General features: G+C 42.0%; 4 protein-coding genes across 4 annotated transcripts; 2 read left to right on the forward strand and 2 right to left on the reverse strand.

Annotated features, from left to right (window-relative positions):
- Positions 1-578: 578 nt before the first annotated feature.
- On the reverse strand, positions 579-3,875 carry alg10 (ALG10 alpha-1,2-mannosyltransferase). Its single transcript, XM_080492422.1, has 3 exons — positions 3,511-3,875; positions 2,546-2,743; positions 579-2,454 (listed from the first exon to the last, which is right to left on the reverse strand). The coding sequence occupies exons 1-3, from the start codon at positions 3,673-3,675 to the stop codon at positions 1,393-1,395; spliced, it is 1,425 nt and encodes a 474-aa protein (XP_080348548.1). The 5' UTR covers positions 3,676-3,875; the 3' UTR covers positions 579-1,392.
- A 219-nt stretch (positions 3,876-4,094) lies between these two features.
- tprkb (Tp53rk binding protein) lies at positions 4,095-6,108 on the forward strand. Its single transcript, XM_080491693.1, has 4 exons — positions 4,095-4,308; positions 4,841-4,963; positions 5,076-5,252; positions 5,345-6,108. Exons 1-4 carry the CDS (start codon positions 4,168-4,170, stop codon positions 5,429-5,431), a joined length of 528 nt encoding a protein of 175 aa, XP_080347819.1. The 5' UTR covers positions 4,095-4,167; the 3' UTR covers positions 5,432-6,108.
- LOC308126973 (phenylserine dehydratase-like) lies at positions 5,943-8,877 on the reverse strand. The gene is made up of 7 exons (XM_080491692.1): positions 8,815-8,877; positions 8,496-8,673; positions 8,245-8,426; positions 7,301-7,431; positions 7,067-7,215; positions 6,854-6,943; positions 5,943-6,617 (listed from the first exon to the last, which is right to left on the reverse strand). Exons 2-7 carry the CDS (start codon positions 8,671-8,673, stop codon positions 6,376-6,378), a joined length of 972 nt encoding a protein of 323 aa, XP_080347818.1. The 5' UTR covers positions 8,815-8,877; the 3' UTR covers positions 5,943-6,375.
- A 45-nt stretch (positions 8,878-8,922) lies between these two features.
- trmu (tRNA 5-methylaminomethyl-2-thiouridylate methyltransferase) lies at positions 8,923-14,497 on the forward strand. Its single transcript, XM_080491721.1, has 11 exons — positions 8,923-9,134; positions 9,285-9,450; positions 10,352-10,458; positions 10,804-10,926; positions 11,028-11,200; positions 11,306-11,359; positions 11,491-11,557; positions 11,720-11,820; positions 12,190-12,334; positions 12,418-12,500; positions 12,592-14,497. Exons 1-11 carry the CDS (start codon positions 9,053-9,055, stop codon positions 12,739-12,741), a joined length of 1,251 nt encoding a protein of 416 aa, XP_080347847.1. The 5' UTR covers positions 8,923-9,052; the 3' UTR covers positions 12,742-14,497.
- The last annotated feature ends 1,157 nt before the right edge of the window (positions 14,498-15,654 follow it).

The raw sequence follows: 15,654 nt of genomic DNA on the forward strand, positions 1-15,654 counted from the left end.
TGAGTGGTTCATTACTATAAAGCGCAGGTTTAAATCTTAAAATACATCGCTACGCCCCAATTACAGAATAATTAAACACATCCTTTAAAAAAAATAAAATAAAAAAACATTTTCTGTAATAAAATGGTGTGACAGATACTAAAGCTTTACCATCCCGTTTGTTTTGTGTTTTTTAAATTAGGATTTCACCTTTTTGTTTTGGGAATTTTACTCTTTGAAAAAATCACCCCGTGGAGTGGATTGAACCTTCTGTCGGGCCAGTTTTCACCCTCGGGGTAAGTATGTTTGACACACCCACACAGTCTTTCTTTGTCCGTCTTTGTTGACTTTTGTGACCATTTTTGGTAATAATATACACCACGAAAAGCTTAAAGCACAACATTTTATTCCAAAGTTCTATCGGCGCACGAGCGCCACAACCGGCCAAAGTAAAAGAGTCGGAGAAAGTCAGAAAAATAAATGGATTTCAAGAAAATCTAGAAACTGAAATCGACCGTTTTGTATGAAATTTATCATTTCAAGTCACAAACCCACAGAAACTGATTTTGCTGTGTTTTGGATGGACCTTCTTATTCAAACGTATGCGCCTTGATAGGATTGAAATAACACAAATCCAGCCAACAGAAGAACACACAAACCAGGAAAGCATCACCAGTTACAATTACACCACAAAAAGTACAAAAATAAGCTTGATCACAGTTTTTTTTTTTCTTTCTTTAAACATTTACATCAACAATAAATGGCAAAAAAATTTCAGTCATCTCTAGTGGATTGTTATGGCTTGGTCAAAGTAAAAAGTTACAAATAGAAAACATCTTCAAACAGTCTCGTCATTATAAAGTTGTTTTGAAATGCTGTCCTCCGCTGGCAAAAACAAAAACTCTCATGTTTTACAAAAAAGTTAACTATACAAGATGTCTGCTGATTAAATTTTTTGGTCTCTGGAATTACATGTACAGCCCATATTCAAAAATTGCCATGAGAAGATGCGTCACCCAAAATGTTAAAAGTTTAAGACAAAAAAAAATGTCGACACAGAAGATCCTTTATTCAGAAAATGCTCCTCTTCATAGTTTCCAATAAGATCCTCACAGCATTATCAACAATTAAGCCATGTAAGTCAACATTTCATTACACAATATTTTTGTCATTTGAATCCAAATATGACCTGTTTGTACATATTAAGACTTTTTCAAATGAGAAATATTGTCATTTCACATCTCTGTGTCACTTCGTCTGATGTTTTTAACGTCACACTGCAAAAAAATGATGAAATTATGTGCCATTTTTTTCCGATACGGAGGTACGAGGAGGGCTCTGCTTTCATTTGAGGCATAACTTTGATACGACAGAGTTTTCCTTGCCTCTTTTTTTTTTTTTTTTTTTTTTCGTTCACCACATGAACCTCTGTGTGGCTGTGTTGTTTGGCCAGTGGAAAGTCTTTGTGATGAAGATGTAAATGGTCGCTGCGTTCACCGCCGTGTACAGAATGAACTCCGCACCGAGTCTGGGGAGAGAGGGCAGGGGCATGTGCAGGCGGTACATCAGGTACGGGACGATGAAGTATCGAAACTCCAGAAGCTTCTGGGGCACTGTGGCGCACAGGAGGCACGCCAGGAAGGCCAGACTCCAGAAGAGCGAGCGCGACTTGAAGGAATCCACAAAGTTCCATCCTGCGAAAATGTACGCGGGCACGAGGAGGAAGCGCACCAGCTCGTGCCTCTGGAACAGCCTCTTCCAAACGTAGAAGGGGAAGTGGCGGTTGTCGGCCAGCAGGTACTTGTGGACGTACGTGAACTTCCACACCAGGAGCACAGAGACGGCGGTGAGGAAGAAGAAGAACAGGGGCTTCTTTTTCAGTGCCTGCAGGAAACGCAGGGCGCGGTGGTAGCACAGCGAGACCGGGAGGGAGAAGAAGAGAGAGAAGGAGAAGAAATAGAAGAGCTGAGGGATGTTGAGGCAGGCCTCGTGGCTCGTCCTGTCGCCCACCACTATCCCGTTGTTTAACATCACAAACGCCAGGAAACCGACGCCAACCAGCGCGTACGGCCAGGCCACCAGCAGCACCGCCTTCACGTGACAGGGTGAGGTCAGGAACTCCAGACTGAAAAGCACGACTTTCTTCACCCCGCTGACTGAAAGAGGGACCTGGGATGGCGGAGACTTCTCATCCTTCTTTTTCGTGTGCTCCGTCCTCCAGGCCTCGTCCATCCTGGCGGCCACCAGTGTGCCGGCGCAGAAGGCCACCCAGATGATGTTGGTCTGGCGGAAGAGCACAGAGCAGACGCCGAGGAACGCCGAGGCCTTGTGGCAGCCGTGGAGCGTCATCAGGTAGGTGAAGAGGATGAAAAAAGTAGATCCGGCATCAGTGTAGTAAAGGAAGTTGAAAAAGTAGAGTACTGGGAAGGTGGACAAGGACAGCGCCGACAGGACTCTACGTGAGCTTGTTCGTGTCTGGAGGGAAAGCGAGGTGATTTTAGAGAAAGGAAGAAACAAAACAAGAAGTCCGCTCACTCTCATTGCTTTCTTCATCATATCGTCTTACCTTCTCTCTGATGTGCAGCTTGCAGATCAGCAGGTACAACAAGTAAAGATTTCCGCAGTTGAAGAGCAGGTTGATGAAGCGCAGCATGGCAGTGGAACAAACCACACTGCCTGTCAGGTCGGCGAGCCACACCACAGGCTTTATGACTCCCACAGAGATGAGGTAAAGGCCTGGGAGAGTGGTGATCATCGGATCCCACTGCACAAAGAAAAGGACAAATTGTTTCATTTTCACATTTGCGTCGAGAAAAAAGAAACTGGTGGAGTAGAATGTGGGAGACAGGAGAGAACAGGATCTTGAGGAACAGAGATTGAGGCCAGTCTCTACATCTCTATTTTTAGGAGGGTTTTTTTTTCCCCCCAATCCCACTTCCACACCCATTTTCTTTTTCGGGCAAAGGCATGGATACCCCCTGGACAGTAGCTCTGTTGAAAGCAATGTACTTAGACCTGAGAGTATTCAAAGCTTTATAGACAAAAAATACGATTTTGACAATGCTCTTTTTAAATATTCATACTTGAATATCATATGAAATCATAGCTCAGGGCTAATTCATGCTGAAAACCAGGACAAATCAATGTGATTATGTACTTTTTCTTAAGACATAATGCAGATAATGTGTATAGATATGATTTGTACATATATCTGGACTATAGGAAAACAAGATTAAAATGTGACATGACTTTAAATGTGCCAATCGTGTAATCGTTAAGGTTTTATCAGGATTGAAGAGGCTTTACACTCCACTTTGATCCTTTAAGCTCCATTTTTACTCCAAACAGTGGCTCTGCTCTACGTGAAAAGTACAAATACTCCAACTAATTCCACTCTATATGTCCGACGTGGAGATTAAAAGCTGAATCTGTTCAAACAGAACCATTGCTCTTAACTCTTAGCTAACCTTAATCCGCCTAACAATCATGGACTCAACTTGCAGGGCCGCCGCTCCAATGCCTCCACATTACCTCGTTGAATCGTCCTTGGCAGTATTTCTGAGCCTGCGGGACGTGGAAAAGCTCGTCCATGTAGGGCTCCCTCTGCTCCCGGGTAACTCTGGAGAACAGCAGGCAGGAGATCAAGAAGTTTGTGCTGCAGAGAGCAGTGAAGATGTAGCCCTCCAATTTCTCCATGTTTGAATTAAAAACACGACGTGAGGTGAATCCGGTCAGTGGCTAGCGGCTGCACAGGCGTGCACGACGCATTGCTAGTAGATACACCTATTAAAAAAAACTAAAAACGAACGAAAACAGCGTCAATTTGTGAGCGAATCCGCCATAAGCGTATCTCCTGAAGATAAACAAGAGTTCTGTTTTGACAGGTAGCGGTCCGCACTTAAAATACGCCCGATGTGGAAATTCGTACCAGCCGGTGGTTCCTACCCTTTACAAATACGTTCACACAATACATATGTGGAATGAGTACTGTGCATTAGTAATTAATAATACTTTTTAAATTTTTTCTGAAAATATATTACAACCAAACATGTGTAATTTTGTTCATTTATGTTTTTCTGTGAGTAGGAAGTTTCTTCTCAAGCGGTGTTACCTTGTTATGGTTCCCGCGGCGTGCGCGCTGAATCGGGATTGCTGGAGGTAGTTTTCGTCACATTTTGTCAAAAAAAAATGCATTTCACGCAGGAGTTAGAGCTTTTCCCCGGAAAAAGAGTTACTCAATTACTGTTCAAAGAGGTCAGAAATGCGGCAGGGCTGCGACAAAGCGCGATGGAGGGGAAAATAGACGGTGCACTCATCAACCCCACGATGGTGAGCCTGTTCCTCTTATTATGACTTTAACTTAACAACAAAACTTTGTTTTGAATAGTGTGTAGGTTGGCTAAAACTGAAAACAACATCATTAGTCTGTGTTCAGTTTGAAATATGACTGAAGAAATATTATTACTGAAATATTATTTCCTAACATATTTAACTGTTTGTTTTATGGTTAAGATGCATTTATTACTAATTCGTGAGTAGATTAGAATATTTTGGACTGGTTTCTGTTTGATTCGGTTTGAGTCTGAGACTGGTTTAATTGTTTCTTGCCAGTTGTTTGGTGGACTCTAGTTTTGGACTGATCTTACATTGAATGTTTGTATTACACTAAATATTCTGAGTTGTTTTCTTCGCCAAGAAAAATCGAGTCGTTTTGTTTGCTTATTCTTTCAGTCTTACATAGGCAAGTGTTTTTTTTTTGTTTTTTTTTGACTACCCTGTGATTTGTACCAATGCACAAACCCACTAACGCGTAATTTCTTCATTCACTTTGTTTGCTGTCATGCTTTGTTTTCATTCACAGCTGTTGAGTCCTTTTCAAGTGCTGGTAGCTGCCAATAAAGCCGTTCACTTACAGACCATTGGAAAGATGAAGACAAGGTCACTGAACTCAGAGATCATCTTCAACCTCTCACCTACTAATAATGTAAGCAAGAATAACGACATTGATCATGACCCATGTGTGCAATCGCAGTCGCTCACTTCAGCTGAAACTGCAGTATTGCTCTTCATGTGGTAAATGTCGTCACTTGTTCCAGATCTCCGAGGCCTTTAAACGATTCGGGATCTCTGTTGGAGACGACTCTGTCATGGTCGTTGTGGTGCACGGCGAAGACGATTTGCAGCTCCTGTCAGACATCACGTCCAAGGTGGAGGGGCGGCAGGTTCCAGTGGAGGATGTTTCCTCGTTGTCAGACACCGCAAGGATCAAAAAGGTTTCATGATTCTGCTTTGCTTTTGTGTGTCTCGTGCAATAAAAAACTGGTCTGATCTTTGTGAATGTAACTTTCTCTTTTTGTCTCTGCAGCTGTACAAAGTCACTCCTGCGGAGGAGAAATGTGGGACCCTCCTTGACGCAGTAATATGCAGGATGGCTATCAAAGATGTCTTGTAACTTGCCGGAATTTGTTTATTTGTTATCCGGCGTTGAGGGTTTTTCTTTTGTTTTTAAGATTAAATCCACCCTATGCACGTAAATACTCTCATCACTCAGTAGAAACTTCAACCATTGTCAGCTCTGGATCAATTAATGCACAAAGCTCATTCTTTCCAAACAAAATAAATATTTTCTTTTTTTTTAAATAAGTCTGAAATTTGTCTTTTGCTACTTTTATCCACTTCTTCTAGAATAGACAGTGAAACATGCGTAATAGAAGTTAGGAAGATTGTACAGATGTATTTCTGCTGAGTGACCTTATATTAGCATCCCACTTTCCTCTTGGGAAATTGGCTTTTTTTTTTTTTTTAACAGCATTTAAATGTATTTTTTTCCTACGAAAGCGTATTAGGGCCACTGAAGAAAAAACACATTTGGAGGTTTAAAAAAAATAAAAAAAAGCATAAAAAAATCTCATGCACTTCAAAAAAAGTTGAAAATCGAAATCAAGATTTTTTTTTTTTTTATTGAAAAAAGTTTTTCAATGAAAAAGTCATATTTTCACCACTTCAGTTACTCATGAACACACAAGTGGTGTCACTGTGTAAACAGTAGGTTAATTACCGTTTCATGTTATTCCCCTTCACATACTCATCATGAACTATTTGTTTATTAATAAACATAATTAGCGTACAGTGAATAAAATAACATTCACTTGATTTCATGGCTCAATTCAAGGCAGTTTAAATGGTTATAAAGAGAGTTTTGTTAATAGAAAAATTAGTGAGACTTTACAGTGGAGTTCATAGATGAACTACTCTCATGATCCATCACATTTAAAGACCTCAGTCCATTTTTATCGCAGTGAATTCCATTACAGGATTTAAAATGTCCACGGGGATAATGGAAAGTCGTTTTGGCTCAGGGTCGTGACGAGTCACATTATGATGGTGCGACTCTTCTCAGTCTGGGAAGTTGGCGAGCTCGTCTTTTCCGATGTTCCCTCCACTGAGGATGCACACGATGTTCTTCGCCTCCATGTCTGGGATCTTGTTGTTAACGATGGCGGCGAAGGCGGCGCAGCCCGAGGGCTCCACCACCAACCCGGATCCGTAGAGGGCGGAGACGGCCGCCGTTATCTGCTCGTCACTGACCAGGACGATCTCCTCCACGTGGCGTCGGCAAAGCTCATAAGGCAGACGGCCTGGGAGGCAGAGGAAAGAGAGCAAAGGTTATTAAAATGTGTTAATCGACTTTATGAATAACTTTTTGGGGGGGGGATAATGTGAGACAGTGCTTCTCTAAGGCTTGGAGGTTGTTAAACATTCGATTTGCACATGTTCACGAAAATTCTAATAAACCTTTTCAAGCGGTTCGCAGCCTCTCAACAAACAAATCAAAACCTGAAATGAAGGAGAGAAACAAAGACCAATGTTGTACCTGCAAAAGGTGGCGCGAGACCTGAGGCGATGCTCTTTGTGTCCATCCCCACCGGCTTCTTCTCCACGAAGCTCTTGTACATCGTGCAGGCTGGATTGAAACACAAACAACTAGTTGAGAGTCTGGGCAGAATTCGTAGAGGACACTGAGCACCAATGGGGACAAGGAGAAACTAAATGCTCTTTGACGCCGGCTGTTGCCGATTTATTTGACCTCCTTCCGGCTCCACGCCGTAGATCCGGGTTTCGTCACAACCCGACAGTTTGATGGCCGCAGCCACTCCGGCCAGCAGCCCGCCTCCACCGCAGCACACCACCACCACGTCGGGCTCAGGAGTCACCTCCAGAACCTCCAAACCCAGACTGCAATTGAACAGTCGCTGCGTCACACACGGATTGTAACAAGACAACAAAGACGTCCGGTTGTAGAAATGGGCGGCGGGCAAACCTGGCGTGTCCTGCGATTAAATCCAGGTCGTCGTAGGAATGCAGGAAGGTCATGTTGTCCTCCTGAACGCAACGGTTCACCACGCTCATCAGACGGGAAGTAGGAACTCGCTCCACCTCAACTCCGAAACTCTGAAAACAAAGGTGGCGTGGTCTACTTTATAAAACTCGATTTAACGCTGAGTCGGGGGCATGTGTGTGGAAGACAGAAATGCATAAAAGGCAATCTTGTGACCTGATTTAAACAATATTTTTTTTACTTGTACCATGTATTCAAAGATCACTTGTTCGATCAATTAATCTCTCAAAGTTTTGCTTTCCTCATGGTAACACATAGACCATAAAAAACTGTAAGGGGCCATTGCTCCCTGGTGAACGCCACAGTTCATGGCATAATAGCCTGATGGGCGTCCTACAATATTCACTTCACCAATAAACAGTTTTTCATTGCTGGAATCTTTTTTGGCTCACGGCGTTTACAAAGTCTGAGCAGCGGGTTTTTCTTTAAACTGATGAGGCGAAGAAGTGGGTCAGTGTTTTGCGGGCCCACATTAACGGAGAGCCGAGGATTACTTCTAACTTTAATCAGTTTGACCTGACAAAGATCCACTGACAATCAAAAGGCAGTCAAACAATATTCTTCATGGCTTAAATATATGTGTGCAAGCATAGCTTATTTTTGTTTGACACAAGTTATTTGAACGGACAAATACACGAGCATATACTGGGGCAGTGGTGGCCTAGAGGCTGGAGAAGCAGAATGGAAGTTCACAAGTTCAAATCCAACAGCAGACACCCCGAGTGCATGACCTTTGACCTCCATCATCTTTCTTGAGCACCTTCTTCGAAGTTGGATGGGTAAATGTGGTGAAAGGAATAAGTATGATTAGTTAGTAAGCTGGTAATAACAGAGTAGAATAGCACTGGTGGCGGACAAGCTCGGACCTGTATGAGGACGGATCTGGACTCTGGTGCCGTTTCAGGCATCACCACCTTTCCCTTTGACCCGTAGTGTTTAGAGGCGTAAGCGAAGGACTTCCCGTAATTCCCCGCAGACATGGTGACGAAGTGGCCACCCCGGGGCTTCCTGGCAAACTGATTGGCCACGCCTCTGATCTTAAAAGACCCTGCGATGGGAAAACATGTCATCAGATCAGTGTCAAACTGCAAGGAATCAGTGTTGTGCCGCTGAATACCGGTTCTCTGCAGGTTTTCCAGTTTGATGTGGATGTTGCAGTTCATAGGGAGAGGCAGAGTGGTCTGACACCAGGGGATCATGGGAGTGTTGATGACCTCCAGGGGGCTGCTCCTCACTGTCTCCCTGGCTTCCATCAGCAGATCCAGGGTGACGGAGTCTGCTGATATCTCAGCCATCTGAAACAGAAATATCAGGAGGGAATCTGCATTGATCACCAAACAGAAACATGCACCTCTTAATAAAATTAAAATGTGCACAATAACTACATTTTGGAAGCCTTAAGTCTTCATTCATTGTATTAAGCACTTTTTACTGACCTTATTTATTTGTTGTGCCACTCCGTGTTGGTCACTGTGTTCTAGCTTAATGAGTTCCCCGGTCCGCACAGAACATTAGTTCCGCTTCCGTGGTGTTTCTAGTCGGACGCTCTTAAATGTCCCGGACCGCAAATATGGCCGCCCCCTTGAAAAGCAATGGGGAGAATCAGGCCAAATATAGTTTTTAATTACATAAGTAAATAAACGTGTGGATAGTGGGAGCTGTGTTTCAGACACCATGGGGCTGGCAAGACACGTCGTGTGTGCCATGTCCGGCGGCGTTGACAGCTCCGTGGCGGCTTTACTGCTGAAGAGAAGAGGTGAGAAAACATTCCAACAGTCACACAAGTGACTGGAACACACAGTCACATTCCCTCCCCCAAACTGTCGAATCTATCACATGTTCGGCTTCTGGGTTGTGTAATATCCCAAGTTTCAGACACGTTTCCCCCTCACTGTGTCGTGTGAAGGTTACAGCGTGACGGGAGTTTTTATGAAGAACTGGGACTCTCTGGATGAGAGGGGAGTCTGCTCCACAGAGAGAGACTGCGAGGACGCCTACAGGGTGTGTCGGACTCTGGACATCCCCTTCCATCAAGTGTCTTATGTCAAAGAGTACTGGAACGACGTTTTCAGGTATTTCTATCTGCACTCGTGATACTCGGACCTCATTCTTAGCACCAGCATAAGGCAAGGCACGTTTTATTTATATAGCACAATTTCGTTCTTTCCGAAGAAATAAAGGAAATGCATTCAAACAAGGTTGTTGTTCTTTTCTTCTTTTTTTTGTCATTTTACTCTTTTTTTTTTTTTTTTGGTATCCATATGTCCATAAATTACAAAACAAGAGACTTTGTAAAAACAATCATCCAGCAAAAGTTGTTAAGTCCACTTAATCTTAAATTGCGATCAAGTCTCATTTCTTTGTTGTTGTTTTCTCTACGTAAATGAGCCGTTTGTCCACGTTTGTGTTAAAGATTTGTTCTTGTATTTTCAACTAGTAATGAGTAATACAAATATTCTCCATCACTGTCACCCAGTTTTCCATGATTTTGTGAAACTGTCTTGAGGCAGTTCTTTGTGATGTGTCCAAATGTCCCAGGTTTGAGACTAATAAGCAGGTTTGAGGGTATCTCATAACCAGAAATTACACAAGTCGAGTGTGTACTCTCCCAGTCAGACTCTTTTTCTGCACATGACCAGAATATATGTACGCGGTTTGGTTCCATGTAGAGCTTTTATTTGTCTGCGTTTCATTTGAAGTTTAATAATAATGTTATTATTAGTAGTAGTAGTAGTAATAATCTTAAGAGATTAGGAAAAACATAAAAAAAGAATATTAAGAAAAGCATCATAAGATAAATGTGATTAAAACAAAAAAAAGACCTGAGAAAATAAGTGTTTTAAGAATTTGGGGGGGAAAAACTGTATCTTGACATATTTTACTATGTATGAAACAACATAAAAAAAAAATACAATTCTGTCAGGATTCCTCATCCAATTCTCTGAATGTCGCATCCTTTTCTTTCTTCTGCAGCAACTTGTTGAGGGAGTATGAGAAGGGCAGGACACCAAATCCAGATATACTCTGCAACAAACACATCAAGTTCAACCACTTCCACAAGTACGCCATCCGCACTCTGGGTGAGTTGTCGTCATACAATCTGGTCGCAAGCAACTGTGTGAGGCCTGTGTGAGGCCAGCGTTCCAAAATAAATCATTCATTTCATGGGTGATGGGGAAAATGGTAACCGGATTAACGAGTTATCAAATTCAAATGGCTGTAAAGTATATATTTTAAGAGTTAATATGTTTGTGGGAATTTAACAGACTTAAAGCGACATTTAATTTATTTCATTAAATAATCAGCCATAACTTTTATATCTAACTTTTTTTGAACAATTGGCCACTATGTAAATGTCAGAAAGACCTGATCAACCATCCCTGATCAAACCGTCATATAAAAACAGATTATTTCCACTGCTTTAGGCGCCGACGCCATGGCAACAGGTCACTATGCACGGACGTCCCAGGAGGATGAAGAGGTTTTCCAACAGCGGCACACGGCTCCGCCAATCACCCTTTTCAGAAATCGATTTGAAGTCAGAAACCGTGAGCGTCAACTGTTTTCCACTGTGTTTTTTTTTTTCCTCCCCCCGATTCGATAACAAATCAACGGTCCTCATGTCATTCCTCACTTGCCCCCCCTGCAGCTGCGAGGTTGCACAAAGGAGCCGACCTCCTCAAAGATCAGACCTTCTTCCTCAGTCAGATCTCACAAGATGCCTTAAGGCAAACTATGTTCCCACTCGCCGGACTCACCAAAGACTTTGTGAAGAAGATGGCTGCTGAGGCAGGATTTCACCATGTGCTGAAGAAGAAAGAGGTTTCTCATTATTATTATTATTATTATTATTATTATTATTATTTCAAATAAAGCAACCAACAGTTTATGAGATGCCTGCTTGTGATTAAATCTCTGTTCTTTCAGAGCATGGGGATCTGCTTTATCGGAGAGAGACATTTTGAGGAGTTCATTTTAGAGGTGAGCAGGCCAAGTTTGTTTGCTGAGCGTGATAATCCCACAGATTATTCCCCTTTTTTGATGCACACACTTCTGTGTTTGTGACGTGTTCAGATTCTAGTAAACGTGACCAGTTTTGTCCCAAATCCTAGTATCTCGAACCGAAGCCGGGGAATTTCGTCTCTATTGAGGACGGGACGGTCATGGGATCGCACAAAGGTATTCTCGCATTTGTTTTGTTTTTGTTTTCGTTTTTTTTTACACAGTGACTCGAATTTTCCTTCTTTTTTTTTTTTATTTTAACCATGTATGTTTTTTGGTACCATTTCTATGTATATCTCAAAGTATCACAATGGGATTTGATGTGGTCTGTCCATCCAGGTTGGTTCACGCTGACGCTGGGCCAGAGGGCGAGAATAGGAGGACAGAGAGACGCCTGGTTTGTGGTGGACAAAGACGTTACGACAGGAGACGTGTTTGTGGTGAGAAAACCTGCCTCTTCTTTTGTCTCCTTTCCAAAACCGTTTGTCTGGATCTTTGTATTTGACCTGGTCTGACAATGAAAAGTCAGAAGATTATTGAACTTGACTTTTGCACCACAATTATAAAATCACTGTTTACCTTAAAGTAGCAATTAATGAAAACATATCAAATATATATATATTTTTTAAATCTAAGCCAGACGGAGATGTAACGTCTTCGACATTGAGAGTAAAACTTGTGTGATTAATTCCCACACAAATAATTAACTTCACCCCAAGAGGTGAAATGTGATCGGATGTAGGACTTGTAGTTAAACAATATGAGAAACCAGATTTCCTCTCCGCCTCATTAACTCCCTCCTGCCTCAGGCGCCAACCACCAATCACCCGGCTCTATTCCGTGACATGCTGCGAACCGACCGCTTCCACTGGGTCGCCGTCGACCCGCCTGCTGAGCTCGCCAGGGTGCATATGATGGAGTGCCAGTTCCGCTTCATCCACCAGATGCCGCTCGGTAAGTTCATTGCCCCTGAGGTCTCCGAGAGGAAACAGAAGAGACAGTCGTGATGAAATCGGAGCGGCTGTGTGTCTTTGCAGTTCCCTGCACAGTAACCCTGAACATGGACGGCTCTTTGTGGGTTTGCCTCTCCAAGCCGACCAGAGCGCTGACTCCTGGACAGGTAACAGACCGTCAGTGGGAAATCCCAACAACGCTGCCGTCGCCCTCTTGATGAAAATGTTTGAATGAGCGCGGCTTTCCGTCTCTTTCAGTTTGCCGTGCTCTACAAAGGGGACGAGTGTCTGGGCAGCGGCAAGATCCTGCAGCTGGGCCCGACAGAGCACACACTCCAGAGGAGCCGCGAGCAGTTTGTACCGGCGGTGCCAAACAAAGAGCAGCCGACACCGGAACCGGCCAGCTGAGACGTCCTCAAAAGTCCCCCATTGGTCAAAACGCACCGTGTCCGGATCACATTCTGTACAACAACCTGGGAGAAAGAAAGAAAAAAAAAACAACTATCTGTGTGGGGCCATGTGCCTCTGATGGAGGCTGTTTCAGCCGGATGGCGTTTTAAAAATGTTGCATTTGTGACACAAGGACTTTCCTGGGCTGAAAACCTTCTTAAGAGCAGATTAACTTCATTTGCACGTTTAAATCCAGTAGATCCATTTGTCAGTGAACTGGAAACCACCAGGTTCTGTGTGTGGTGAAAACAACACTAAAACACTGCTTAGAACACTCTGCTCAGCTGTATTGTAAATGAAACTCGAGTTTACCTTTTTAATATTCTGTCCCTAAATGGACAAGTCTGTCATTACTTCTGGTCTCTGGCATCAAAAACAGCTCGGAAGAAAAAAATGAGATCTGAGGCAACGAGATGGTTTACTCAGTAATCCGGTGTTGAACGTCTTGACATCTAAAATTACAGTGTTCATCTGCACACACATTACGGTAGTTATAAAGTGGCTGTCATTCTTTAAACAGACACATGAAGTCCTTGAACCGGGTGGCTTCATCTTTTCCTGTTTGTTACACCCTTGGATCTTTGCCTTTGCAGGGTGCTCAGTGTGTTTTTGAATATGATTTCCATAACAGGTTTCCATCCAAGCACACGGAGAGACACACAGTCACACTCTTAAGAGTCATCAGTTCACCTCACACGCACGCTTTTGGACTGGAAGAACGTGCAAACCCGCCACCGAAACAGGCCGGAACTGGGGATGTTCTTACCGCGAAGTGAGGCTGACGTTAAACGACCTAAATCAGAAATGGAGAACCTAAAATCAAGTCAGTTCGGTTCAAACACCTAAATTGTTTTTGTTAGGGAAAATGAATAGTCCAGAGGCCATCATTTCTGCCCACGCAGCCTCATTACGACTTTTATGTCTTTGCGTTTAACAATGACGCTGTAATCTGCAGCCTTCGGCTTCTGCTGTGTTAAGAGGAAATCTGTGAGGATCTTGCAGAAGCCGAGCTTTTGGTGACATGATTCCATCTGATTTTGTCTCTGATAAACTCTGAAGATGAATTGATCCTTAAAAGTAACTTTAAAGGGAAGTTTAAAGTCATGCCTCTGTTGCACATTTGGTGGCAGTATATAGTCACTCTTTTTCCCTCTTCTATTTGTTTGGTAGTTGCGGTGTCTTGCAGGTGAACGACGTGAACCTCCCATAGACGACACAGTGTAATTAACCATTTGAAACTGCTTCTTCAGTTTGGGATGCGAGCTTGTATTCCAGGTCTAAACCAGCAAATGGAAAACTTTACAGCAGGATGTCATCTTTAGATACATTTTTTATTTTTTTTTCATTCTCCTGATTATTTTATGTTGTATTTATTTTACTTTAAACTGTACATCTGCCACTTTTAAGCTGCTTTGGTCCGTTTAACTTGGAACTTCCCGTATTTAACTTGTCACAGATCCACAATCTCTCTGTTTCTAAACCTTTGTTTTCCAGCTGGCTGCAAACGTTCAAAGGGAATTCAAATAGGTAATATGGAGGAGTTTGTGGGTTTTCATGTTTTTGGTTTGTAATTATTCAACATGTGTATCTGTTCATAAGACTGTACATAATGATTTCTGACGTGCCATGTGAAATTGGACACGTATGGTTTGAAATAAAATAAGTGCCTTAGTGCCTAAGTTCTTAAAATAAAAACTGTACTGGGTGAAAAACTAATTTAAGAGTAAAGCATCATTTTTGACGTCTCAATCTGAACTGTCGAAAAGCTCCACTGCTGTAGTACCATTTGTCCACCAGGTGGTGGTATTGCACAATATTAGTTACCATCTGACCCTGGCATGCTGCTGTTACTGTTTTGCACAGTAAACTTTATGTGACCTAATCTTAAAATGACACATCTGAATCTGAAATACAGCATTATTCTCCAACAAGAACAGGGGAACATAATGAAGGCAGGGTGTTCAGGCCCCCTATTTATTTGTAAAACACATAATTGCCCCCATTATACAATTATGGACCACCCGAGAAACTTTGATTTTGTTTTCTCAGATTATTGCCCCCCACACGCAAACAAATATTAGACCGATTTTACACGTTTAGTAGAAGATGTAATTTGTCTAAGATTACCTTAATTTCAAACCTTTTCATAAATATGAAATAAACTGACAGAAACTAATAAATCTGAGTCAGTGTTTTGTGAAATTGATGGATGAAGGGAAGATGGTGTTTCTAAATATGCTGCTTTACAAGTGTCAGTGTCCCATAAACATTTTAAAATGTTATTTTTCTGTACGTATAGATAGATAGATATTCTACTTTGTGGATCCTCAAGTTGTCTGCTTCTTACAAATACATTAGTCTTTAGATCTGAAACATCATTCATTGCCTATATGGATCAGCCTTTTGCCATAACCTTTATTGTGAGAATATCACGTCCGGCATTCGACCAAAACATATTACTTGGCATAACTTCTTTTTGATATCGACATTTATTTACCATAGAGTTTAAAATATAGGAAATTTGAATGAAATGTCTGCTGTTGAAATAGTCATAAAAACTGGTTATAAGTACTTCGAGTAGTTTTGCACAGCAGTATTTTTGTGTGTGGAAATTAACCAATACTTAACATTTTTAAGTACTCTTTTCACTCTGGAAAACAATATACATTTACATTTTTTGCATGGATAAATACAAACAACTAAAGTAGATAATTGACCGATAGTTAAATTAAAAAGATTCACAATGAATCACAGGAAGTAACTTAAAATCTAGTTTAAAGTAGAAAGAATGTTTTCTCTTGAAAAAAAAAAACTGTTGCTCCTCTGTATTTTTATATTGAATACTATAAGCTTGAGGTCCAATTCCAAAAC

The sequence above is a fragment of the Lipophrys pholis genome (assembly GCF_963383615.2).
Source record: "Lipophrys pholis genome assembly, chromosome: 22".
NCBI lineage: Eukaryota > Metazoa > Chordata > Actinopteri > Blenniiformes > Blenniidae > Lipophrys > Lipophrys pholis.

Bases quoted from the DNA above. Each gene is read 5' to 3' on its own strand.
- tprkb (XM_080491693.1), top strand. From the start codon at position 4,168: ATGCATTTCACGCAGGAGTTAGAGCTTTTCCCCGGAAAAAGAGTTACT. The intron at 4,309-4,840 runs GTGAGCCTGTTC...TTTCATTCACAG, and splicing joins CACTCATCAACCCCACGATG to CTGTTGAGTCCTTTTCAAGT. The intron at 4,964-5,075 runs GTAAGCAAGAAT...CACTTGTTCCAG, and splicing joins ACCTCTCACCTACTAATAAT to ATCTCCGAGGCCTTTAAACG.
- alg10 (XM_080492422.1), bottom strand. From the start codon at position 3,675: ATGGAGAAATTGGAGGGCTACATCTTCACTGCTCTCTGCAGCACAAAC. The intron at 2,744-3,510 runs GTAATGTGGAGG...TTCTTTGTGCAG, and splicing joins GCCAAGGACGATTCAACGAG to TGGGATCCGATGATCACCAC. The intron at 2,455-2,545 runs GTAAGACGATAT...CTTTCCCTCCAG, and splicing joins AGCTGCACATCAGAGAGAAG to ACACGAACAAGCTCACGTAG.
- LOC308126973 (XM_080491692.1), bottom strand. From the start codon at position 8,673: ATGGCTGAGATATCAGCAGACTCCGTCACCCTGGATCTGCTGATGGAA. The intron at 7,216-7,300 runs GTTTGCCCGCCG...GTTCAATTGCAG, and splicing joins TTAATCGCAGGACACGCCAG to TCTGGGTTTGGAGGTTCTGG. The intron at 6,944-7,066 runs GTCAAATAAATC...GTTTCAATCCAG, and splicing joins CGGCGTGGAGCCGGAAGGAG to CCTGCACGATGTACAAGAGC.
- trmu (XM_080491721.1), top strand. From the start codon at position 9,053: ATGGGGCTGGCAAGACACGTCGTGTGTGCCATGTCCGGCGGCGTTGAC. The intron at 11,821-12,189 runs GTGAGAAAACCT...CTCCTGCCTCAG, and splicing joins CGACAGGAGACGTGTTTGTG to GCGCCAACCACCAATCACCC. The intron at 12,501-12,591 runs GTAACAGACCGT...CGTCTCTTTCAG, and splicing joins GAGCGCTGACTCCTGGACAG to TTTGCCGTGCTCTACAAAGG.